Source organism: Paramisgurnus dabryanus, chromosome 23 (assembly GCF_030506205.2).
Source record: "Paramisgurnus dabryanus chromosome 23, PD_genome_1.1, whole genome shotgun sequence".
NCBI lineage: Eukaryota > Metazoa > Chordata > Actinopteri > Cypriniformes > Cobitidae > Paramisgurnus > Paramisgurnus dabryanus.
In genome coordinates, this window is record NC_133359.1 from 23,744,244 (window position 1) to 23,770,995 (window position 26,752).

Below are 26,752 nucleotides of genomic sequence, written 5' to 3' on the forward strand. Positions count from 1 at the left end.
AGCTATGAGGTCACAGGTCCGGACCTCGGTAATTTTTTCATATAAAAAAATACAATTTGAAGTTCTCTGAATGACTAATTCGTTTTTCAAAATGAATCCGCATATATAATTAAGTTTGGACACTTTACTGTGTAGTTTAGGTAAAATGACGAAGCTGCGACGGCGTGGGTACAGAATTTGCAGTGTTGCCAGATCCCATTTTTTAAAATCCTCTTTAGACGTAGTGTTTTAGTAATTCATGTGACACTTTGACATTATATATAAAGTGATTGTTAGGTGTAGGCTAGTATTAGAGATACCACTGATTTATTTCTGAAATACAAGGTTTGGACGAACTTTGTTTTTTAAGGCTAATTATTTTTGCTTGTTTTTCGTACTAATATCTGGCAATATGGAAACTGAAAGTTATCAAATAAGACGCATCATTCAGCGCGAGCAGGTTATTGCTGATACTACATTCGGTAAGATAAAAGCAGTAATCATCATAATTGTGTCTGTAAGAGTATCAACAGTATCAACAACACTATCGAAAAACAGAAAATAACTCTGGTACAAAGATGTAGAAGAATTGGGTTTAAATAAAATATGCAAAATATGTTAAAACACGTAGCGTAAAACGGTAAAGCTGATCTCAACAAAACATAAGCATTAGGAATTCTGTTATTTCATTTAATTTAGAAGTTAACCTTTAACAAACTCATGCTGAAAACAATAAGAGCATTAAACAAGTTCTTGTTTAAAATCTTGTAACGTTTTTATTATATAATAGGCTATTGCTTATTAAAATGATTATACATTTTTTTTTATGCTGGCTTGGGGGGTTCTTTTGTATAATGTGAAAACTTTAAATAAAATAATGAAAAAAAAAATAAACTTTGTTGCATGAAAAAGTAATAAATAATCCAGCAGTCCCAGTCCATCCCCCAAAACAGAGAGTGTGTACCCAAAGTGTAAAAAGGTTAAGACAGAATATATTAGATCCCAGGTAAAAATAAAGTATGCTTCAATGTACTTAAACCACTTAAATACTAGCAAGTACATTTGTAAGTTATGTAAAGTTATGCTACAAATATATTTATTAAAAGTAAAGTTCTACTTGAGCAGTACTTCAGTTTACCTGAAAAAGTAAGAATACCAGTACCAACTAGATTTTTATTGAAATAAATGATTTCTCAAAATAACAGTGCAACAAAAAAAAAATAGGACATTTACTAAGTGTACTTAAAAAGTGTATTTTATTTATGTGCACCTTTTTCAGCTGGGATAGCATTGTTAACTCTTAACACCCTACCCTGGACCTCGGTAATTTTCAAACCCTGGCTACGTCCATGAGTACAGCAGTCCTGTATAAAGCGTGTGCATGCAATTCAAACAAATAAACATTAAATCCTGACATCTGGGGGCAGTTCTTAAAAAAAGTTTAATGTGGATCAAAATGATCCAGATATGAAAATCCCATGTTTTGCTATGCAGGATAATCTCACTTTTGGCCTGGTTTTTCGATGCAAAATTGGATTGGATCACCCTGATCCAGATACATAATTTCAATGTCAATGTTGAAACAGCAGGTAGTTTGGTTAGTAGCCTATGCGGTCACTGTTTTCCCTTACTTTTTTATTTTAATTCAACATTCAGTCTGGCCAAACAACAACAACAAATTAAACAAAAACAAATATAGATTATACACAATCACTGGAACATGCATTTTAAATCATAAAGAGGCTAAACTGGTAGTTTACATTTGTTGAGATGCAGTTGTTAAAACTACTTTTTAACATCAAACAAATCCCAATCTTACTAAAACTTTTTGAACAACACAAAGTAATAATTTGATCTATTTTAAAACCTACATTGGATTTTTTGATCCAATCTAAATTCAGAATTCATTTTTTTTAACAATCCATTTTTTAATTTCGATCTATTCCGATAGATGGATTGAACAACTGCCCCCTGGTGAATATATTCAAATAAAATAAATTAAATTGTCATTGTGTTAGATTCATAATTTTATTTTTAAACTGACAAAATGTAAAACAATGTTTTGCTATGTATAGCCTTAATTATAGAGTAGCCTAACATGGTCAACAAGTTAAAATTGATTATAGAAATATTAATATTAATCACTAGCTTTTTTACGGCAAACATTTTTTAAAGGGTTAATGTATAAGGGTTTTTTAATGTTTTAATATTTTAAATCAGTTAAGTGGACACTTTGGTCCTCAAATTAAATGAAACAGAATTCTGTATAACATAAACTTTACATTATATGAAAGTTTATTTTTGTTATTAGCTAACCTGACATGCATAACAACAGATCAACAGACTTGACATGCATTAAATAACAATTTAAATGTTTCTCACAGAATCAGATTACTGTTTACGTTTTCTGTGTTTTTTAGCACTCCTTAATCTCAAATGAAAAAGCTTTCAATTTAGACAAATGCTTAGATTCAGTTACAGCTATCATCCCCAGTGAAATGTTATAAATTTTCATAAGATTCAGCAATTCATTAATCATTTCAACTCAGAAATCACAGCTGTCACAGGCGATGGCTTTTTAAATCCCAAGCCCATGATAACTTTACACCATCAGCAGTTTTTACAAGCGTTATTTCACTCGGTGTAAATCATTTTGTGTCTCTCCATTCACACGGTTCTGAATGGCTGGAGCGCAAAGCTAAAGTTAGTTTTCGACTGTCATCTTCTCACATTAGTGTGAAAGAAACATGGGAATAAATGTAAATCTCTCTGGGAAACAGGAGCAGTCAGCTGTGCCATGTTAAAACGGAAACGGACAGATTTGTATTAAGTTACCGTTCCATTGCCTTTCTCATAATAAGGGAGCAAGGAGGATCTGTGAGACATGCTAATGAAATATATAGGCCTAGTGCAGAGCGGTTGAATTTGATCACTGCTAAACACTTTGATTTTAATCAAATTTGCGGGGTGTCATAGAGGCAACACCTATCCTCACATGGCCAGATTTAAGTTTGGTCAAAAGTGTTAATTTTTTGGACAATAACAGGTTGTAGGAGAAGAAACTGTGTGACCCCAGGGGTTACAGCTTGTCTGGTTAATATGGTTTGGTTGGCCCCTGCTGGTAGATTTCAGTACTGCATCATAAGTGCATTAGCATCTTTCCCCTTTGATGGCCATTCAAAAGTGTCAGCAAAATTATATATGAATCATAAGCATTAAATTTAAAGTACAGGTGTTGGTCATATAATTAGAATATCATTAAAAAGTTGATTTATTTCACTATTTCCATTAAAAAAGTGAAACTTGTATATTATATTCATTCATTACACACAGACTGATATATTTCAAATGTTTATTTCTTTAATTTTGATGATTATAACTGACAACTAAGAAAAATCCCAAATGCAGTATCTCCAATACAAAGAAACTATGAACTTGAAAAAACACTTGTCACAACACATCTTCTTAGACGGATGTCAGAGAGAAAGAAATCAATCATGTGAACTGTTGTTGTTGAAATTTTGCAAGAAAAACATATTTTTTGACAAATTACAAGAGCCCTAACTTTACAAAATGATGTTACTTGGCACCATGAAAAAAACTTGTGTATGTTTTTAATAATTTTCAAAAACACGCTCAACCAAACGGTTGATTTGTCACTTTATGGTAAATGTAGAAAAGCTAAGGTTATGTTTTCAGATCATCCATTTCTGCAGTCACAATGTACTATTTGGTATGAATATAAATTTCTGATCATTCACAGCTATTGTTATTTCTTATTGAACATATTGAGATAATTGATTATGTATTTTTTGCCATATAATTAAGCTTAATAATTACTGATTAATTCATCAGAATTTACTTCTTAAGTGATGTTTTATATTGTTTGAAGGATTGTTTCTAATGTTGGCTTACTCTACACAGCATTGCTGTTTACAAAGAAATGTTCATTTATCAAAAAAAGAGAAAAAAATCCTGTTGCACTACCACACTTGACAGTGTGTTTCTTGAATCATAAATTAACCCTATTTTCCTGTATACGTTACAGTTCCCTGGGGGTAAAAATGGCCCCAGAAATTAAAAGGGTGATTACAAAAAATATACAAATTTTTAATTATACAAATAATATATCTTTTTTTTACTTCCCATCTATACATTAATGCTGTGTTTTGGGAGATATGAAGTGCTTTTGTACCTGTTTACCACTCAATTCCTCAACTACACCATTAGCTTGCCTGTAAAATATCAAATATTTGTGAAAAATTCACATAAATTATATATATATTATGATCTAAATTTGATTGAATTGTTTTTAGATATTGATTTATATCTAGGCCCATAGAGACCCATTCATTTCACTGAATGTGGCCAACTGCTCAACATCAATACTTTAGTGAAACATTTTGTGAATTTATGTTTATATAAACATTAGAAAGGACATTAAAAATAAAAATTATTTCAAATAGTAGAATTTTTTGTAGTTTTTGATGCATTTTGAAATGTCTGTTTTTACAAAATGCCACAGAAATTTGACAAAATGTAAGTGTGTGTGTCTGTCTGTGTGTGTGTGTGTCCGTGTGTGTGCGCGCGCGTGCGTGTTTGTGACTTTTTGTGTGTGTCTGTGTCTTTATGTGTGTGTAAGTTTTACTGTGTCTTTGTGTGAGTCTGTGTGTGTGTTTATTTGTGCGTCTGTGTGTGGTCATCCACACACCTGTGTGAGCATTTTACATCTTTGTTTTGCAACTGTGGCTGTTTTTTGCCAAATTCTGTAAAAAAATATCTTTTTGTGTTTGTGTGTCTGTGTGTGTGTGTGTGTGTGTGTGTGTGTGTGTGTGTGTGTGTGTTTGTGTGATTGAGCATGTCTTTTCTATATTGCATTTGTGCTCTAGTACCAGGCCTACCTTTCTGTGTAAAAATTGTCTGATTTATCCTGGATTCATTGATTTTATTTGATGAATAACAAGAAAAAAATGATTTTTTTGCATTTCCCTTCATTTCAATTGGGGTCATTTTTACCCCCAAAGGGCCTCTTTTGGTGAATTTTTTTACACCTCTTTAGAATGTTTTTTTTTTATATATGAATCTTGACAGATAATCTGGAAAAGTCACAAAATCTTATTCCACTGAGATGAAGGGAACCATGTTTTTTAACTAAATAAAAGTGGCTTGGGGGTAAGATTGACCCCAAGGGACTTATTAGGGTTAAAATAAAATGCCATTGTATTACTATCTTATGCTTCTAGTTATTTTTTATTGTTAAAAAACAAGAAAACATTTCCTTTCCTGTGTTAAAATTAAAACCTGAAATATTTTAATATTTTAACTTCAATAAATAAAGAAGATTTAGTATACAAAGCCTAAAAAAAATTGTATTATAGTTCATATTTTCTGATTTCCATAGTATGTGTATGAAAAAAATACATTGAGTGTGTTAACAAGTGACATAAGGAGATTAGAAATTCAAACTTTTTTCTTGGTTTGGTAGTTAAAGGGTTAAAATAAAACACTACAGTTTATTAAATTTCTATAATATATATATATTTTTTAAGTAGAAATAAAGATATACATGCATTTGTGGTCTATTTACTTTTAGTTTTCTGAAGATGATTCAATAACTTGTGCTGTAGCCTAGTCTCAGCCTCAGACGTCACGCCCACAGAATGTTGGCTAAACTTCGGCGAAACTACTTGTGCTGTAGACCTATTAAAGGAAAAAGTTCATTGTAATAAAAGTAAAAACAGTGAATGAATGCAGGAGTGAGCTGTTCACTCAACACTACAAAATGACTGACACCCTATATAATGCACTATTCAGGGATAGATGATGATTTTGAACCCTGTGTGTGTGCGCGCATGCGTACTTGATAAGGGTAAGTTTTTATGAAATGTGGTTGTAGACAGTAAAGTATCAGGCAGGCTATCAACAGAATTTTACTTTACTTTCTGGACTTATCGCTCTCAAATCCTGTTGTAGCCTACAGGAAATGGATCAGTCGAGTCAGTTTTGTAACCCCCTTAATTTAGATGCGTTCAGAAATGGTATAACCCTTTGCGTAGCACATGAAGCAAAGCCATTCCTCCACAAATTCTCTCTCTCTCTCTCTCTCTCTCTCTCTCTCTCTCTCTCTCTCTCTCTCTCTCTCTCTCTCTCTCTCTCTCTCTCTCTCTCTCTCTCTCTCTCTCTCACGCTGAAAAGAAGGCATTTTGGGAATGAGGAGCTGAACACACTCGGATGCTGAGGATACAAGAATGTAATGAACCTGTTCAGAAGTAAACATCACAGCGTTCAATGTAAGTGTAAATCTTTTTTTGCACGAGACATTTTCTGTATGGGAAACTCAATGTGTGCACAGATTAGTTTGTTGAATGTATGACATAATAATATTTACATATATATTTCATATAATGCATCTAAACCTTACTCAAATATTTTGTGTATATAATAGATTTATCATATAATAGATTTATCATAGTAGGATAACTATTTTACTTTATGTTTTATGATAATATTAACAAATGTTTGTGATATAATGTATGTTTGGATTCATAAAAATCATAAAAATCAACAAATGTCTTTAGGTTATATTTTATCCTAAAATCAAAAAGAAAAGTTATAAAAAGCATTCTGTTTTTCATAGCATGTATAATATAATGAGATGTTCAAGTCTGTTAACTTCTTTGCATTATGAAAAACATTTAAGGAAATGTGTTTCATGGTCATAAAAATAAAATCATAGACCTTCTTATTTATTTAATGTTAAATCATTAATGAAATAAAATTGGCTTTATTTTCTTCATGCCAAATATAAATATTTTTTGACAGGGATGAAAAAGGACACATTAATGTTTATTCTAAAGCATTTAGAAAGATCAGAACAAACAAAAATAAATGCACATTTTAATTATTGACTTTATTCACTATAGTGTTGCTAATAGGCTATTGATAAATCTTACACTTTAAAAACTTTAAGTATAGTGGTATACTGCAGACATGCCTCTCAGACACACACACACACACACACACACACACACACACACACACACACACACACACACACACACGCACGCACACACACACGCACATACACACACACACACCAGGTATTTTATTATAGTCATTACCTGTTAAATGGCCTATATCACTAGGACAATGATGTTTTCTTAGTGAAAGTGCACTGAATAGTGTTCACTGTGGGACAGAGATATTAATCTTAAAAACACAGGTGATTAACCCAAACCAAAGAACAGATGTTAGGTAATAATGGCATTTATATGCATACTGACAGTGATAGAATAGAGAATGTTTCTTAAAATGTATACAGACAGTTTCCTTTGCCATGATTTATTAGTTTTTCCTTTTTAACACTGTTGTGAAGCTCATGCCTGTTCAAATGCCGAGATTCAATAATATTTCATTATGCTATACTGTCAGAAAAAAGGTACAAAAGGTGTCACTGGCATGGTACCCTTTAAAAAGATCCCAAATATAGGTAAACAACACTAATAATGCTCACACACACACATACAGACTTTGAGGTACTAATAGATGCACCCTTTAGATACAGCTTTGTACCCAGAGTGTCCTAAACATAAGCGTGTGATGCAGTGTATGTCATTGTGACAGAAGGATTGTTGTATTATTGAAATCTTAGACAATTCTTTGTCTTTTTTTATTTAGACGAGAGCATGACGGGGGTATTGAGACTCAGCAAACATAAACCCGGTGTGAAGGGTTCTCGCAATGAGCCTTACAGGTACCTCCATACACCCACATAAATTCATTTAGTAAGACTTAAAAGACCTCATTTGACCTTCTGCATACAGTCATTGACTAATAATCCAAAATTAAACAGACTGATCTCACTATGAAAGTGAATTTTACAAAGCATACAATTATAAATAAAACACAAAAAAGACAACCCACCCCTAAATCCAATGTATGTCACAGGGGCGAAAGGAAATTCGTACAAAAACTTTCGATGGTATCGTACGAGTTCAAATGAATTAGCCACCTCGTAGGATTAGGTGTTTTTCCAAAAATCAGTGGAAAACCTGGTACTCTATCATGCAGGTTAATCTATTCCTAACATGTACATTTGTAGGAATAGCAGAAAAAAATTGTGGAGATGTTGAAGAGGAATTATAGGAGAATGATCTTTTTTTCTGTTTAGTTGTAAAGTAGCCTATAAACAGTGAGCATTCAAAGGTTGCTCAGGCTGCAGCCTTTAGAGGTCGCATTTGTAGGCTGCATATGTCATATAGATGTATTTCAGAATATTAACAATTATAAAGTTAACTATTATTCCTAGTAATAGTAAATTGTTATAATATGCTTATGACTTGCAAATTAAATGCTCACTTAACTTAAATAAATCAAGCTTGATGACGTATGCAGCGTGCATGACAGAAAAAACATAAAGCAAGGAAAAAAGAGGATATGTTTGTAATATTTTAAAGTCTTGTTAGTATTGCCAAACAAAGCAGTGTAATGTTTTCAAAATAATACAGATTACAAATTTCCAAATTGTTTTGTTTGCCCTTTATGATAAGTAATTTTCAGTTATTAAGTAATTATTTATGTCAGTAAATAAAGTAAACCACATTTATGCACTTTAATGTGTTTGTCTTTCAGTTTGTTTAGGTTTGGTAAATGGGTAATTTTTAACTCTTAAGGGCAGTTTCCCGGACAGGGGATTATTTTAAGACAGGACTAGGCCTTAGTTTTAATACAAAATATATCTAGTTTTAACAAACATGCCTCACTAAAAACATTACTGATGTGCATTTTGAGGCAAAACAAAGGGCACTGATGTATTTAAAGATATGTCAGTGCAAGTTGTTTTTTAGTTTGGACAGCTGGGAAACCACCCCTTACTGTATTAACATTATGTATTTATATTTAATTTGATTCATTAAATTAATTTAAATTTAAATCAGGGTTTTTTAGTGCTTCTCAAAACACATTTTAAATCAAAACAGCTTTACAGTAAATGCATGTTTCATGTTATAATCAGGAAGTATTCATTTATCAGTCAGAGGTGAGTGTCTAAGTAATGTCCATATGGCAATAATATACAGCGGTAAGACAATACAATATGCGGTTAGTTAAAGAGACATTCCACTTTTTTTTGAAAATATGCTCATTTTCCAGCTCCCCTAGCTTTAAACATTTGATTTTACCGTTGTGGAATCCACTCAGCCGATCTCCAGGTCTGGCGGTACCACTTTTAGCATAGCTTAGCACAATCCATTGAATCTGATTAGACCATTAGCATCACGCTTAAAAAAACCCAAAGAGTTTTGATATTTTCCCTATTTAAAATTTGACTCTTCTGTAGTTACATCGTGTATTAAGACCGACAGAAAATGAAAAGTTGCAATTTTGTAGGCAGATATGGCTAGGAACTATACTCTCATTCTGGCGTAATAATCAAGGACATTGCTGATGTAACATGGCTTTTTCAGGCAGTGCATAATATCATTGCGCCTCTTGCAGCCATGTTACAGCAGAAAAGTCACTGGTTATTGCACCATAATGTGAGTATAGTTCATAGCCATATCTGCCTAGAAATTAGCTACTTTTAATTTTCTGTCGATCTTAGTACACAACGTAACTACAGAAGAGTCAACTTTTAGGAAAAATATTGAAACTTTTAGTGCAATGCTAATGGTCTAATCAGATTCAATGGATTATGCTAAGCTATGCTAAAAGTGGTAGCGCCAGACCCGGAGATCAGCTGAACGGATTCCAAAATGGTAAAATCAAATGTTTAACTCTAGGGGAGCTGGAAAATGAGCATACTTTTTTTGAAGGTAGTGTGTCCCTTTAACAACTAAGCAGAAACGTTGAATGGGTTTTATGAATGCACTGACAGGGGGCCCTCACAAAGGTTTGCTTAGGGCCCCCCAGCATCTAGGACCAGCATTGGTTACCCTAAAAAATGCTTGTTAACCCAACACTGGGTCAAAAATGGACAAACCCAACCTGTTGTGTTGTAAGTTTAACCTATGCTGGGTTATTTCAAACTCAAAATGAATAGATTAATTTTAACCAGCGGCTGGGTTTGTCCTTTTTGACCAAACGCTGAGTTGAAAATAACCCAACCTCAAGATTCAGTGCCGCAAACCTTGCAAACTTTTGGAAAGCTCTTCATCAGAGTTGCAGAGCTTGTAACCACGGAGCTTGTAAATATGACAGATTATCACATTAGTGGCACTAATTTAATAAACACTCCTATGAGTCACATTTGAGGGAAATGACAAACAACCTACAGGATATTGTCGTATGAGTTGGAGGATATGTTCGGGGTTTGTGTAAATCATTTGTGTTTTTAGTTCTCAACAACTACAACATTTGAGACAACAGGTCCAGATCTTATATTTGTATGTGTGCGAACAAATTGTATTGTATGCTGTGACTATTATCATTCATCATATGCACATATCGTCGCTGTCCATCCGAAACCTTGTATCTCCATATTTTGTAAATTTCATTTTTTTTGTCATTTAATCAATATTGTTTGTCACTTTTTATGTTTGTCAGTGGGTTCTGCAAAATATTACATTAATAAAAAATATAAAAAATGCTTGTCAACTGAGACAACACAGTGTGTAATCTATAAAAAACACAGCATTTATTCTGTTTCTTGAAAACGAGTGAATTTGGACACACAAGCTTTTGGAAGGACAGCGGCGATATGTACAGTACGGACGGGATTACAAACCCTTGTATCAAACTTTGACCAGTAAGAAATAATCAGTAACAACAACCCACAATGCCCTGGCGACAACCTACAACGCCAATCAAACTGCATCTGAAAATGTAAAATTGTAGTTTTGATGAAAATGGTTAAGTTAAAGAAAGTCTAGCAATCACTCAGAAGGCACAAAACATTTTGACATGCTAAAAAATAGTCTGAGCTTGTACATGTAGTCCCTGGGACCCAAGCCATAACGCTGCCTGTGAAAACCCAGCTGAAGTCATTTATTTGTGATTTACTGTTTTCTATCATCCTACATAATGCAAAGAGCATTCTGTAAAAATATAATCTTGATATCTTTAATATTGAAAGAGTAACTTGATAAACACAAAGGAAGATAATTCGAGGAATGTTTGAAACCGATCGGAAGCCCCATTCACTTCCATAGTATTCTTTTTCCTACTATGGTAGTCAAAGGGGCTCTGATCAGTTTGGTTACAAACATTCCTTAAAATATATAAATCCTCTTTCCTTGTGCTCATCAGAACAAAGAAATTTATACAGGTTTATAACAACATGAGAGGGAGTAAATGGGTGAACTATCTCTTTAATCTCAATATTAGATTGTAAGACTAGCTGTGATTTCATACTGTAGCGATCACATTTCTGTCAGAATATGTAAAGATAAAGATGAAAATATTTATAAAACAGAGATCTGGCTGTTTATTGAGGCAAGGATTACACAAATGCTGAATTGAATGCCCTTACCCATAATGCACGCATTTAAAAGGTACAAGATTTAGAGTAATATTATTCATTGAATGCTGGTCATCTTGCTCGTCCCATTCCCTCCTCCTTTCACTTTTCACTGTTGTTCCTCTCTTTCCTGCATCAATACTGCTGTTTCACAGTTCATTTAACCTCATTTACCTACCCAAGCAACCAACCAGCACTTACACACACACACACACACACACACACACACACACACACACACACACACACACACACACACACACACACACACACACACACACACACACACACACACACACACACACACACACACACACACACACACACACACACACACACACACACACACACACACAGACGTTATAAAGGCAGTTTTATCAGTCATTTGTGCTGAAATCGACTGGCATCTTTCTGGCTCGGGGCTTAGTGTGACTGACACAGCTGTTGTGCTTATTTGCCTCTTGTTAAGTGTTTTCACACATCAGGAACTTTGTTCTCTATTTCAATCTCATCAGAGGATCTGACGTCTCATTGGTTATTGCCTGCGGCCAGATTCAGAAGAGGGCTGTTGTTACCGCATTAGCGAGCACTGCATTTAAAACACCTCCCATAAGACTTTGCCTCACAATCCAAAGAGAAACCGCACAGGACGGCTGAAGTCCGAATTTAAAGATACTCGAACAGTCCTCTATGTTTATCATCATTAAGAACAGCATTCTTTTACTCGACATATTGCTACGGTGTCATGGTGGTTAGTAGTTGTTTGCGAGGTCATCAGCAGTGGTGGCCGGTCACTTCTTTTTTTTTGAGGGCGCTTGATGCGAAATTCATCACAACATGTATGTAGCCCGTCGTGTGTGGTTCCTTTTTTCAAAATATAGGATAGCATCTTGCAGTTGATGGAGATTTGTGGGATGCACATCCAGGGCATGAAGCTCCCATTCCACCACATCCCAAAGATGCTCTATTGGGTTGAGATCTGGTGACTGTGGGGGCCATTTTAGCACAGTGAACTCATTGTCATGTTCAATAAAACCAATTTGAAATGATTCAAGCTTTGTGACATGGTGCATTATCCTGCTGGAAGTAGCCATCAGACGATGGGTACATGGTGGTCATAAAGGGATGGACATGGTCAGAAACAATGCTCAGGTAGGCCGTGGCATTTAAACGATACCCAATTGGCACTAAGGGGCCTAAAGTGTGCCAAGAAAACATCCCCCACACCATTACACCACCACCAGCCCATGGGTAACAAGGCATGAGCCAAATTCTGACTCTAACATCTGAATGTCTCAACAGAAATCGAGACTCATCACACCAGGCAACTTTTTTCCAGTTTTCAACTTTCCAATTGTGGTGAGCTCGTGCAAATTGTAGCTTCTTTTTCCTATTTGTAGTGGAGATGAGTGGTACCCGGTGGGATCTTCTGCTGTTGTAGCCCATCTGTCTCAAGGTTGTGCGTGTTGTGGCTTCACAAATGCTTTGCTGCATACCTTGGTTGTAACGAGTGGTTATTTCAGTCAAAGGACTGCCACATACTGGATGTTTGTTCCTTTTAACACCATTCTTTGTAAACCCTAGAAATGGTGGTGCGTGAAAATCCCAGTAACTGAGCAGATTATGAAATATTCAGACCGGCCTTTCTAGCACCGACAACCATGCCACGCTCAAAATTGCTTAAATCACCTTTCTTTCCCATTCTGACATTCAGTTTGGAGTTCAGGAGATTGTCTAGTCCAGGACCACACCCCTAAATGCATTGAAGCAAGTGCCATGTGATTGGTTGATTAATAAGTAATTGAACAGGTGTTCCTAATAATCCTGTAAGAGTATATTTTACTGTAAACTCACTGTAAACAAATTGCTGCTTATGCAGTAACTTACTGTACATTTAAATTGATGTTATTTACTGGCAACAGTTTGTTCAAAGTTAAATGAACTTTATCCCTTAACAAGTCTTTGTCTTTACAGAATAAAACTGTAAAATAACAGCATCATGCAAAGCATTTTAGAAACCAGAAATCCTTTCAACCTTTTTTATTTACAGAATGCTTTGCATGAGGCTGTTATTTTATAGTTTTATTCTGTAAAGACAAAGTCTTGTTAATGTTTAATGTTCATTTACCTTTGAACAAACTGTTGCCAGAAAATAACATCAATTTAAATCTACAGTAAGTTACCGCTGCCAGTAATATTGTCATTTCTACAAATGTTTTTTACAGTGCTGGTATGCGGTTGTTCTTGGTTGTTTGGTTGCACAAGTCCACGCAGATGTGTCGAGATGATGTCTTTTTATTTACTAAATACATTGATAATCTACAAGATCTGTTTTGTTGCCCGCCAGGGAAAAATCCTAAATCTGATTATTTAGAAAAGCATGCCATATATTTTGAGGTATTTCTGATCTGCAGCTCAGAGCGGGTTATTTCAAAAGCAAAATGACAATATCGTTTAAATTTGTTTATCCCGCGGCTTGGATCTGCGCTCTGACCCGATCTGATCCCATTGCAGTCTAATGTATATCTTCCTCAAATACTGTACAGTGGTCCTCTTAGGCAAACATAAATCATTCCTTCCTATCTGTGGATCAGAGAATCTATCCGGGCTGTGTTAAATTCAGGGGGAACTGTCAGGACCATAAAACACTTAAACAGGGCCAATATACTTTATTAACAGCAACATAACAGGAAAGAAAAACGCACGTGATCACAAAACTAGCTCGGATCGCTAAAAAAGTCATCCACTTATATACTTTCATTTTGTTTGTTTGCTTGCTTACTGGTTTATTTATTCATTTATTTATTCATTTCTGGACAGATTTTTTTGTATAGCAGAACACAAATGTATTGTTTATTATGAATATTTTAAGGCAGTGGTCTCCAACATGGTGCTGCCAAAGCACATTCTATTAATAGCCTCAATTTTAATTTTTTTAATTTTTCTCCGGGTACTTCGGTTTTATCCAAAAACGTGTAGTTCAAGTCAACTGGAAATGCCAAATTGTCCTTCCTCCAATGCATGTATAGATTGACCAGCCATTACCATGAATGAAGCCATAGTTGCTGGAATGTACCAACATAAGCAATCATTTAATCAGTCAATCAACTAGCCATTTATTTATAATACATTTATAATAAGTTACTATTTATGGTCCCTAAAGTCATACTACAAGGTTTGTTGATGCATAATCCAAATTTCTTTGTACAATTCAGTTATGTTGACTCAGCAGTGCACTTCAGCTGTGGGGTTTGTCATCATTTTCTTGTTAATCTGAAATGGTCCTGTTTTGACTTTTAACTGTGCTGAAATAGCAAGTTTTTTTCCTCCAGGCTATTAACCTCCATCCAACTCCCAGTATCCCAATTCATTTCTGCAAACATTTCTTCCGCAGTCTGATCGCTCAATCCGAAGCAAAAAACATGACAGAAACGTGAAGGACAAGCAGGCAGTTTCACTCAACACAAAACCTCATCTGATTTACACCACGTCCCAGTAGCCCATCATCTGCATTTAGTAAATTTGCCCTGGTTTAGTATTTCACACCCAATGTGTCCAGTGGCATTTACCCAGCAGGTTTAATACACAACAAACAGATGTGCTAATGATGCAGCACACAATTTCAATCGACTATAAACTATAAACCAGAATGGTCCACCATGCCAATTCAACGCTTTTTATTAAGCTAAAACCTCATAAAATGTGAAAGCAATGGACAATGTTTTCATAGCCCAGGTCCTAGAATTTATGCAACGTCCAGCAAATCCATCTTTGTATAAAAATGAAAGTAGATTTCTGATAAAACTGCATACAGTGAAGCGTTTAATTCGGATGCGTCTCCCGTTCGGCTTCTCTCTGTGAGTCACCAGACAGCAACTGAACTCTAGATAATGAAGCTTGACTGAAAGATCAGCTTGTCACTTTAGAAGAAAATCTCATTAGTTTTAAGAGACCCCTCTGTGTGTCGTGCGATCCCATTTCCTTAACACAGAGAGAGATTGGAGAACAGCAGGAAAGCGTATTAAAGTTTTAACAATGTGCAGTTTTGGTTGGAGCTGTGGCATAGCGGTTAGCACGCCACATATGCATTCTTTTTTTTTTGAGGAAAATTAAAAAAATCTAAGACTATGCATGCACAGTTAAAGCCTTTGGCAAAATATTTATATTTAATATAAAATAAAAACATTTGAGAGGACAGGGATTCTGGAATTTTATGAATGATGGAGGTTCTGTTTTTAAGGCACAGATTTTGCCTCCAACAACCAGTTCCTCTAATCTATTTTTTTTTTCTTTTTCTTGCTCCCTATCTTAACTTCTTTTACTAATTGCATGCTCCATCATGCCCCTGACACCAGCAGCGGATTTCTTCCAGTCTCCTGATATCTCTCTCTGGTCACAAACTACAGCGTAACTCCCCGGGGCCTGATGAGAAACGAATCTTATTTCATAGACACCCCTGCTAATCTTTAAATAAAAGCCTTCCAATTTTTGAAAAAGCTCCTTGTTGCTAAGTTTTGTCGGATACGTTCGCGGCATGTCGAGGATGTGACAGAACGAATAAAGTTGGAGACGTAGAGCGATCAATAAAGTGCCACAGCAGTAATGCACGTATCATGCCGAGGCTGTGGCTGGCATACATAATTAGCTGTGATGTTTTCAATCGTGAAACAGAATCTAGGCTTGAAACTGACAATAATAACCAAGACTTGCGAATCAGAGTCTGATTAATTCAGAAAGACTGAATTTTATGCTAGGAATAGTACTTGATTTAATTTTAATCAGTGAGTCTACATTTCTCTATTAAATTGTGATAAAATTTGTTTGAAAAAGTAGAAACAGTTTTGTGCTTGCCAAATATTGCATAGCATCAAATGTCCACAATATTAGTTGATATACTGTTTATCATACAAAAAATTTAACAGGACCTCATGAGAATTTGGTGTATTTTTACGTTAAGTGTGGTTGTACATTTATTAACGTTTAATTCACACTCAAACGTATAATATTGATGTGTTGACAGAACTAATATTTTAATTATTTACGTATTAGCAGCTTTACAGATGTACAGATATTAAAATCCTAGGCATTGGTGTTTCTTACTCATATAAATGATCTTGATCATAGTTCTCATCAGCGACCGTAAATATCAAATCTTGTGTTCGTATGAATTTGAATTCAAATATTGCGCCTCAAGAAGCTTTACGACACATTGTTTACGGCACTGATATCAAAAGCTCATTGGCTCTTGCGTGATAGATCACAGATTTGCGACATTGCCATCTTTTAGTCGATGTACTTTTGAAATTTGAAAATTGAAATGCGTGCCTTTACAGAGAGAATCTGGATTAACGTTCTTGTGGATGAATAACTTTAAAGGTCCTGTTCTTTCTGTGTTTTTGAATTGTGTTTACAGTGCGCAATATAACATGTGTTTCACGTGTAAATAAATGCGTATTTTTCACAATTTACTTATCTGTATAGCGCTGTTTTCACTGTCCTAAAAACGGGCTGATGTCTTCCTTGTTGTATGAAGTCCCTCCTTCAGAAATACATATCGAGTTCTGATTGTGTAGTTTGTTTAGTGTGTTGTGATTCGATAGTAGCTTAGCATTGCAGTGCCGTTTGAGCCAAAGCTGGCGACTGATGTATTCCTGTGGGCGGAGGTTAGTCAAAAACTGTTCTACTGACATCATTAAAGCAGGAAGAAGAGCGCTTTAGTCCAAACCGGCCGTTCTTTGTAGGATTTTTAAAGAGGAATTCTGTTAAAGAAAATATATCGCCTGGCTGTGAACTTTGAGCTTTATCATTTTACAGGTATTATTTATGCTATTATAGCAACATTACACACTAACTAGGATTTAAAAAATGGGATCAGGAAGTACGTGACCTTTAATACTTCTCTGTACTTCATAAACTCCAGAGAGGACTGTGGCTGCAGCACATCGACATTTAAACTAGGGCCTACTTTTAGTTCTGCTTTAGACATTTCCAAATAAATTAATTATTGTGATTACACTTGTCGGTCTGTTATGCTTTTTATTTCTAACAGTACATGATTTTTTGAGTTTTGGGTATGACTGTATTAGGAGCTTAAACATATTAAATTTTTTGGGCCATTTTGCCTTTATTTAATAGATAGCATTATAGGAGACGACAGGAAAGTAAAGGGTGGAGAGAAGGGTATGTGATTGGCAAAGGACCTCGAGCCAGGATTCGAACTCGGGTCACCGAAAGTGTTTTGTAGCTGTAAAAACTTAATAATGCTACGATTAAATGTTGCAAATATGCCTACATTGTACACTTCAGAATCTATTTAAACGTACCAAAAAGTACATTTTGTGTTTTTGAAAGTTATGTATTAATGCTACGTATTAACAGTGAGACAGGTTGTAAAGGTTTCCCGCTGTCATAAAGGTACTTTAATATAATTAACTTATAGGGAATGGTGTCCATTTGCAGGGTTTTCGATTACCAGCATGTGCCGATCTCTATGACCATCCCATGTGACTTCACACCTTTTCAAGCACCGTGTTCGTCACCTTCTGCACCCCTGCGGAAAAGCAGAGAGAAACCTCAGAGCAGACACAAGTCCAGGAGCAGAGGGACCCAGCGTAAGAATCACAATAATATTATAATACAAAAGTTAAATAGCATTAGTTCCAGTCCTTGATCCTGATTGGTCAATAGTTTTACGATAAAGCACATGATTATATGCATTATAAGCATGTAAATATTTGTGAAACATTCTGATACTGTTAAAATTCGATCAGGGACATTTAATGATTTTACTTCATAAAAGTCGCACATATATTTGTATTGTGTGTTAACCGTTTTATCAAAAGCAATAAGGTACTTGACCTGTAACACCTGTATACAGTATATGCGTGTACACTCCATGTCTTTCTTATGGTGTTTAGCATCCTGTAGGATTACATGTTTGGTGTATGTTGCATTTTAAATAATGTTATTCATGAGCGTGTATATCCATGTGCATGCATGCACTTCTGCTGTCAAACTCCAGATGGTTTCTTCATTAAAATCCTCCATTCGCTGTGGGACTACTCCCTTCATAATCAAACCTAGCCTATCACCGAAAGCAATTATAGCGAATTAATAGTGCATAACCAATAAGAACTGTTTATAGTGCTTTATTACAAGCCCTAATAGTTTTTACTACCAGCCGATCACAGTAGAATGAGTTTGCCTTTGTAGCTAGGAGGTCAAACCGCTTTTTAATGGCTGGCGCTGAGATGAAATGGCTTTTTTAACCAGCTGGGATTGGAGGGGTGTTTGGGTGCTTGAATTGAAGTTTTCTTCATTAAATAAATTACATTAGTAGAGTTGCTGATATCAGAGCAAGAATCAGTCACTGAATGATCTCTGTTTGGCACTGTTACGTTTAGTTTTTAAAGACAAATTTTATTAATCTATTGGCTCCCCGCTGACCAATTTCAATCGTTTCTGATGATAATAGGTTGATGCTTAAAGGAAAACACCACTGTTTTTCAATATTTTACTATGTTCTCACCTCAACTTAGATGAATTAAAACATACCAATTTTTTTTCAATGCGTGCACTTTTAATCTTTTTACAGCACTTCTTGAATGTGTTAGCATTTAGCCTAGCCCTATTCATTCCTATGGCTCCAAACAAAAATTTTATTTTGTGCCACCATACTTACTCATTTAACTACTCATGTAACAGTTTTTAAATATGGAAAACATGGAAGTGTTTGGTGGCTTCTAAATTCATCCCTGTTTGGATCCTAAAGAATGAATGGGGCTAGGCTAAATGCTAACACATTTACGAGGCGCTGCACAAAGATTAATTTCACGCATTGAAAAAAGATAGGTATGTATTCATTCGTCTAAGTTGATGTAAGAACATAATAAAATATTGAAAAACGGTGGTGTTTTCCTTTAAGATATGAATTATGACTGTTTTATCTCTCTCTCCAGTAAGAATGGAAGAGTTGCTGTGCATTAAGAAGGAGCTGACATTGATTAAATCACAGATAGATGAGCTACTGGACAGCCTGGAACAGATGGACCCACAAAGCAAAGAGCTGTCAGGTAAAGACTCAAAGCTTCTAACTTACAAAAAAGGGTCTATCGACACACAAAGAGAGCAGACCTGGTGGTTTTTTTTATTGCATTGTCTATGGGAAATGATAACAGGATTGTGCTGGGGATTGTGGGAAAAAAAAGAGGCAAGTGATGAGCTCAAAAGTTGTGGTGAAGACAATAGCCACGTTTACATCCAGTTTTGTTATCGACAAAGTGAATATACGAAAAAATTGAAGCCTTCACAATTTGCTGTCTCCACTCCATTTTCATTTAAAGCCTTTTTTTTTTTTTTTTTTTTGCAGTCCATTTAAAGCCTTTTATTGATAAAATGATGTGTGTAATGATGTCACGAATGACAAAACTAACTGTTTAGTAGAGAAATCTGGTAAAGAAATCTGACCTTGAGTTGTTTCCATACTTTCCCATATTTGTGTGTATATTACAAATTATCTACCCTTTGTGGTCCAAATTCAAGGGCGCACAATGAAAAGCTCGTCATAACATGTATTTTGCCGTCATGTGTGTGGTTTGTAATTTCAAAATATGTGTTTGTTGCGTCATGTGAACCATGTGCATCACGTGTTTTGTCAAAATAATTGCCTGTTGCTAACGCGTCTAAAGCGTTTATGATAAAAGTGACGTGATAGATAGCATCTACTTCTCATGTGGTGCTGCACAGATCAATCAACGTATGAAATCTTGCGAGAGCTATACTCGCTAGAATCGCTTTTGGATCACCCTTGCGATACTACAATGTCATATACTGATCAGTCTGCGCAGTGATGCCTGAAGTCAAACACATCTTGGATTTCTAACACAGTAAGAGGGCGTGCACACCAAAGCTTTTACGCCCACGGCCGGTTCATGTTTTCAATTGTTTCCAATGGAAGCTAAGTGTTTTTCCAAAAAGCCAGCAGCTAGCGGTTTTCTTCCTCGCTGAAACCCGGCACTTGGCTTTTCAACTTTGGGTGAAAAGCTCCACTCGTCAATGTCGGTTCTCACCTGGCCATCTAATCACAGTGAAGGAGGGGCGGGACATTACCGCAGCAACCAACCGGCTAACAGCTGAAGTATCCGCTTATGAAAGCTGGCACTCAGCTGAAAAACAGCTGGCATTCGGCGTCCTCCAGGTGTTATCAGCCACGTTTAAAAGTTTTGGTGTCCACAACCCCTAAAGGCGGAAACCAGGAATAACGTGGACATTACACCAATGACAGTTGACCCTATGGCGGGACTGCAAATTCTCTAGATTTAAACATTGTTTAAAGAAATTCCTTTATAATAAAAGCCGTTTTAATCCATGCACTCACATCACAATTCACAGAGTTTGAACTTAGTTTGCACATTATGCCTGCCCACACAGAACTGTAATCTGTCTTTGTTAGGGTGTAAAAGACAGCTTATCGTCTCATGTCAGTTTCTCTATGTGTGTGTGTGTGTGTGCGTGCGTGCGTGCGTGCGTGCGTGCGTGTGTGTGTGTGTGTGTGTGTGTGTGTGTGTGTGTTGAATCTCAGGTGGAGATGTAGTGTACTCCCCATTCCATGGTTCTGTGAACAGTGTGGACGGGTCATCTCACGATTCCCCTCCTCTGAAGACTGACAGAGAGACACAGAGCCCACCGACATCAGACAGCAGTGATGAAGACAGACAGCATGTAAACACACACACACACACAAAGTGATTAATGATGTCTTTACAAGATGTAATTAAATCACTTGTACCAGAAAATCTATTTGTCCTTTACAAATAGTTACTAAAATACCACAGTAAACAAATTAAAGGATTATATAATTGAATTTTGAAAGGGTTTACACTGTTTAAATGAGATCCCATGTTAAATAATTGATTTTGATTTTACAGTTGCAACCAGTGGCGGCTTTTTTTCGAGGGTGCACGATGCAAAGTTCATCACAACATGTATTTTGCCGGTCATGTGTGTGGTTCATAATTTCAAAATATGTGTTCTGCACTTCGAGTGATCATATGAGCATCACGTGTCTTGTCAAAATAAGTGTCTGCTACAGATGCGTCTAAGGGTTTATAATAAAAGAGACGCTTGCGTTTGCCAGATACTCGCATAATCTCATGCCTAATCAGAGTACTAGTGTTAAGGGAGTGTCTTGTGTGTATTTTGTGAATGTGAGCGTCTCTTTTATCATAAACAGTTTTGACGCGTGTGCAGCAGGAACTAATTTTGACAAAGCATGTGATGCACATGGTTCACATGATGCAACAAACACATATTTTGAAAACACAAGCAACACTCCGAAATTTTTTTTTGAATCTGCGCCCCACGGAAAAGCAGTCAAGAGCCGCCACGGGTTGCAACACTAACCATTATGTTTGGGTATGAACTCATTTTACTCCCATAATGCAACATGATGATGATGATTATTATTATTAATATTATTATTATTATAAAGACAGACTTTTCTAAAGGGAGGGTAAGCGGTGGACTGAGCGGTTGATTGCAATTCGCAGTGTCGCCACTAGATGCCGCTAAATTCTACACACAGCACCTTTAAATGTTTTTTAAAAAAATTATACCATGTTTGGTGTTTTTTTTTTTGCTATAGGTTCATGACTATGAATCAAGTTTACTCTACATGTAAAGACTCATTTCAAGGTAAATGTGCAAACCTGGAACAAACATTGCATAGTTTTAAATACATGGCTGTATCTTTCTGTAAATCTTCGGTTGATGTATCTAACTGATTCTAAATTCACAGATGAAGTTGTTTTGAGAAACGCGACAGAAAAAAAACGAGTTACGGCGTAAAGAGATGGAAGACAGGAAGCACAAGGACAGATGGATATTTCACATCATCTATTATCTGCTGAAATTATTATCATATAAACTGATCATGAGCTGAAAGTATTTCATACATAAACTTTAACATTAGGAGTTCAGCTGTTAAATGATGGACCGGTTTGGAATCGTTTGATTATTACGTTTTTATTTAAGTTCTGCAGCAACTGTTTAAAAAAGTAAACGTATGATTTCGCAAATAATTTTATGAACACATTTAATATATTTCCAGTAAAGTACTAGAAAGATGCCCACACACAATGATATGGCATGGGATTACAAATATCCCACTAAAACACAGGTCATAGTTTTACTATACTGCCCTACAAAGGCTAAGTGCAGTAACTACACAAACACTGAAACTGAGAAAAATGCCCTTAAAGTTTATTACACCAGCCAGTCAAACATGTAACTGAAATTTTGCCAAACACGTTTCTTTTATATGGGACAAAATTGAACCGGGAGACTTTGTCACAAGACACAACATATCTCACCCATTTTAACCCTTAACTCAATTTTGACCAAATGCGTAGATACTGTGCTTTGGCTTTGTAGGGCAGTATAATTAACTGATGTTTATGACATACAGTATAATGCTAAAATATTATCATTATGGTATATATTATAATTTCAGTTAACTGATGGGAATTAAAGCATAAATTGTTGCAACATTTTTTTAAACACTTACTTTACCAATATTTAACAGATATACATATGTGTTCAAATATATGTAATATCATATTAAAGAAAGTCAAATCATTATCTCTGAAACAGATATGTCATGTTTATATGTAAATATGCAATAAAAATGCATATACATATAATGGTTATATGGGTTAACCACATGCTTGTTTCTTGTGTCTTTTTCATTTATACTTTTTTTGTAAAATATTACTGTGAAAACGATCATAGAATAGATTGTTTCTATCATAATATTGTATTGATTCAATGTATTTACCAACAAAAATAAAGACATTGTGCAGCTGATAAAGACTGGATTTGTATTGTGAGTAGCGTTAACCCTGCAGCATTGCATGTTGTCTTCACTTATTAAACCACACGACTAAATCAAACAAACCTTACCAGAGCTCAAAGTCCATCTTCTCTCTCTAACAGGATTTATAAAGACCAAGACATCAAGGTATGATTTTAGATAAGTCTTAACTTTTTACTCAACAACTTAGCAGCATACAAGATTAAAACATGATGAACAACTTTTGCTCAAATATTTACCCTGTGTGCTAATGCTGGTTTGTTTTAGTTGATTAACTCATTGATTGGTGGAATAGAGAGTCCTGAACACAGCTGAACTCAGCCAGAATATACTGACTACATAACAGGTAAGATCTCATACATATAATAATATTATATATATTAGAGCTGGGCATAGATTAATCGCGATTAATCTCATACAAAATCAAAGTAATTTTTTGCATAATATATGAGTTTGTGCTGTGTGTAAATATTATGTATATGTAAACACACACATATACATATGTTTACATTTAATGTTTTATTTATATATATATAATTTTTAATTTATATATAATATAGAAAATATAAATATATATATATATATATATATATATATATATATAAAATTATATATCGTTTTAACTTTTGTATATTAACATATATTTCAAAATGTATTTCAGTGGCAACTAATTTCTAATTTTACAACACATAAGACAAAAAATATTATTTTTTTTGCCAAAATATAAATGTTTGTAAAGTATATATGAAATCTAAAATTGTATTATTTGAAAATATACTTTATTTTAACCCTTTCACACCTTTTATGTACTGTAAACAGGTTTGCAACACAAAGTTTTTCTTACAATTTTCAATGCGATGCGAATAAAAATACTTATAATACTTATAATATTTATTTTTAAAATAGATTTCAGCAAATATATTTTTTGGCCATTTTTTGTAATATTTTAAAAAATATATTTGAAAATTTATTTTTGCCATATAGGTAGTAAGAAAGCATTGAGTTGTGTAGGCTACATCATTTCAATGAGTTATCCAATTAGTATTGCATCCATCATTTGTTTAGTTTAGATGTCTATTCTTTGCTGCCTATACATTTTTTTTGTTGTGTTGAATCAATTCAGATTTACAAGTAATTTCATTTTACTATTATTTATCTGAGTTGTTACATATAAGTTGTTATAACTTATGAAATATAGTTTAAAATCGTACAACATTTTATAAGTTGTAGCAACTCATCTCTAGTCAAGATAATAGTAAGTTGACATGACTTGTAAATCTGAGTTGATTCAGCAAAAAAAATTAAGGCAGCAAAGATATTTTACAGTGCAGTATTTTAGGTAATGTTACATATTTTCATTGTGTATTTACAAAAGCCATTCAACAGCTATTTTTATAGTTTCAAATTTTAAGCTTAAAGGGATAGTTCATCCAAATATTTACTTATTTTTTGATGAAGATTTTTTAATAATTGATCGTAAGCACACAGCTGATTGTGACCACTGACTTCCATAGTAGGACAAACAAATACGATGTAATTCAATTGTTAAAATCAGCTGTGTGCTTACCATCATTTATCAAAATATCTTCTTTTGTGTTCATCAGAAAATTAATTATGGGTGAACTATCCCTTTAACTAGTGATTCAGTCTTAGAACAACTAACAGGAAAGCAAATAATACATGTTATATTGTTTTTTTTTTATCATTTTTAAATGTTATACAATTAATATTACAGTACGTTTCAAGCTATGAGTGCATATATGAGCAGCAGTCCACTCACGACTCATGTATTAAACACTGGAGATGGACTCCCTGCAGTCAAAATGCCTCTCAGTCTACACCGCCTGGATCCCTGCATGACCCTATGGAACCTTCTGACTGTTGGGTGAGTATGAGCATTAAATCCAAGTAGATTATTATCCCCACCTGCTGTATATTCAAGTACCGCCAACACCAATTAAGTAAAAGTTAAATAGCCAACTTATAAATAAAGGAACTACTGTTTGAGATTGATATAGTACTAAGAAAAAAATCCAAGGTGTCACTGGGACAGTATTCATTAAAAAGGTCCTATATGTAACTTTTATGTACCTTTGATGTAATAATATGTACTATTTGATATCAATATGTACTTCTGAGGTCCTTAAAGGTTTAAAAGGTTATCACCGCGATTAGGACCATTTTATGACGATTTTGTCTGACACTGTGCTTACTTATGTTGTTGTATAATTATGATTTTTAATATTGTATTCAAGATAACATATCAGTTAGGGTTGTAAAGCTAATCTGGTTTTTATGAAGAAATACTTAATTACAATATGCTGAGTAATAACATTATGTGCCATCGATTATTTCAGCACCACAAATGAAGATGGACGCTGTCCAGGACTAATAACCAGCAATGACTTCACTCCAGGAACATATAAGATGCGTTTTGAAACGGGACAGTACTGGGAGAGTTTGGGTCAATGCAGTTTTTACCCATATGTTGAGGTTTGTGATGAAGGCTCATTTATTGTATGTACTGATGCAAGAGAGATTGTTATAATCATAAACATGAGATATTTCAGAGCAATGATACTGAAGTCTTTGTTTTTTTCTTCTTTTAGATTGTCTTCACTATTACTGATGCTGAGAATAAGTTTCATCTGCCACTCCTTCTCAGCAGATACTCATACAGCACATACAGAGGGAGCTAGAGAGCTGATATAAAGTGAAAATTCATCAACCAATATTTAAATAGTTTTATGTATGAAAAACCCAATTTGGGTCCAGAAATGACCACAAACTGTTTGCTGCCATTTTTTAAAGCTCCTGGTTGTTGTTATTTTGCTCATTAGCATATGTGGATTATAGAAAATGTTCTTGCATCTTAAAAAACTCAAACCATCATTACTATGATTCTTCTTGTGTAGCCTAAACGTCATTGTTGTCAACAAATTAACTTTAATATTGTTATTACAAGATATCAAAAAAAGGCTTACCTCATAAACAGTGTAAGAAGACGTTCCTAAGTCTACTGTTACCAAACCCAGCGGAGGGGGAAAAACTTGCTAAACTGTCTTTTCTAAAGATTTTATGTGGCTCCCAATCCTCAAAGGTCATCACAAGCATATGTTTTTCAGTCAGATTTAGCCTTATAGGTGGATGACATCACAGTACCGCGAGAGCTTCGACAGCAAACTCGTCCGTATGATTTCTCGAATCGCTCTCGCGGCGTTTGATGTCATCCATCTGTCGGTTCTTGCGGAGCCACATGGAGTCAAACAAGCTTTGTGGAAGCTTAATGATTGTAACCTTAGAATTAAAAGTATAATGTACACATTTCATAATTCCTATGTTAAAAACTCTGTGTACACGTTGTCAGAATGGATGTTTAATAAACTGTGGTCGCTCTGCTAAAATCACCTTGGCTCAGCTGATTCTGAATAGTTTATTCTGAATCTAAA

At 34.8% G+C, this 26,752-nt stretch overlaps 1 protein-coding gene across 4 annotated transcripts; it reads left to right on the forward strand.

Moving 5' to 3' along the window:
- The first annotated feature begins 6,166 nt into the window (after positions 1 to 6,166).
- Positions 6,167 to 26,710, forward strand: LOC135787971 (5-hydroxyisourate hydrolase-like). Of its 4 annotated transcripts, none has more exons than XM_073813288.1 (8): positions 6,167 to 6,269; positions 7,657 to 7,732; positions 17,894 to 18,045; positions 19,393 to 19,506; positions 21,015 to 21,154; positions 22,077 to 22,126; positions 22,230 to 23,450; positions 23,571 to 23,649. In XM_073813288.1, the coding sequence occupies exons 1-6, from the start codon at positions 6,233 to 6,235 to the stop codon at positions 22,110 to 22,112; spliced, it is 555 nt and encodes a 184-aa protein (XP_073669389.1). In that variant the 5' UTR covers positions 6,167 to 6,232; the 3' UTR covers positions 22,113 to 22,126; positions 22,230 to 23,450; positions 23,571 to 23,649. The 4 variants fall into 4 exon arrangements, with proteins under 4 accessions (XP_073669389.1, XP_073669390.1, XP_065153957.2 ...); XM_073813289.1 differs by having other exon boundaries at positions 23,601 to 23,649; XM_065297885.2 differs by lacking the exons at positions 6,167 to 6,269; positions 7,657 to 7,732; positions 17,894 to 18,045; ... (1 more) ...; positions 21,015 to 21,154; positions 22,077 to 22,126 and adding exons at positions 25,039 to 25,188; positions 25,661 to 25,796; positions 25,913 to 26,710 and having other exon boundaries at positions 23,353 to 23,450; positions 23,601 to 23,649.
- The last annotated feature ends 42 nt before the right edge of the window (positions 26,711 to 26,752 follow it).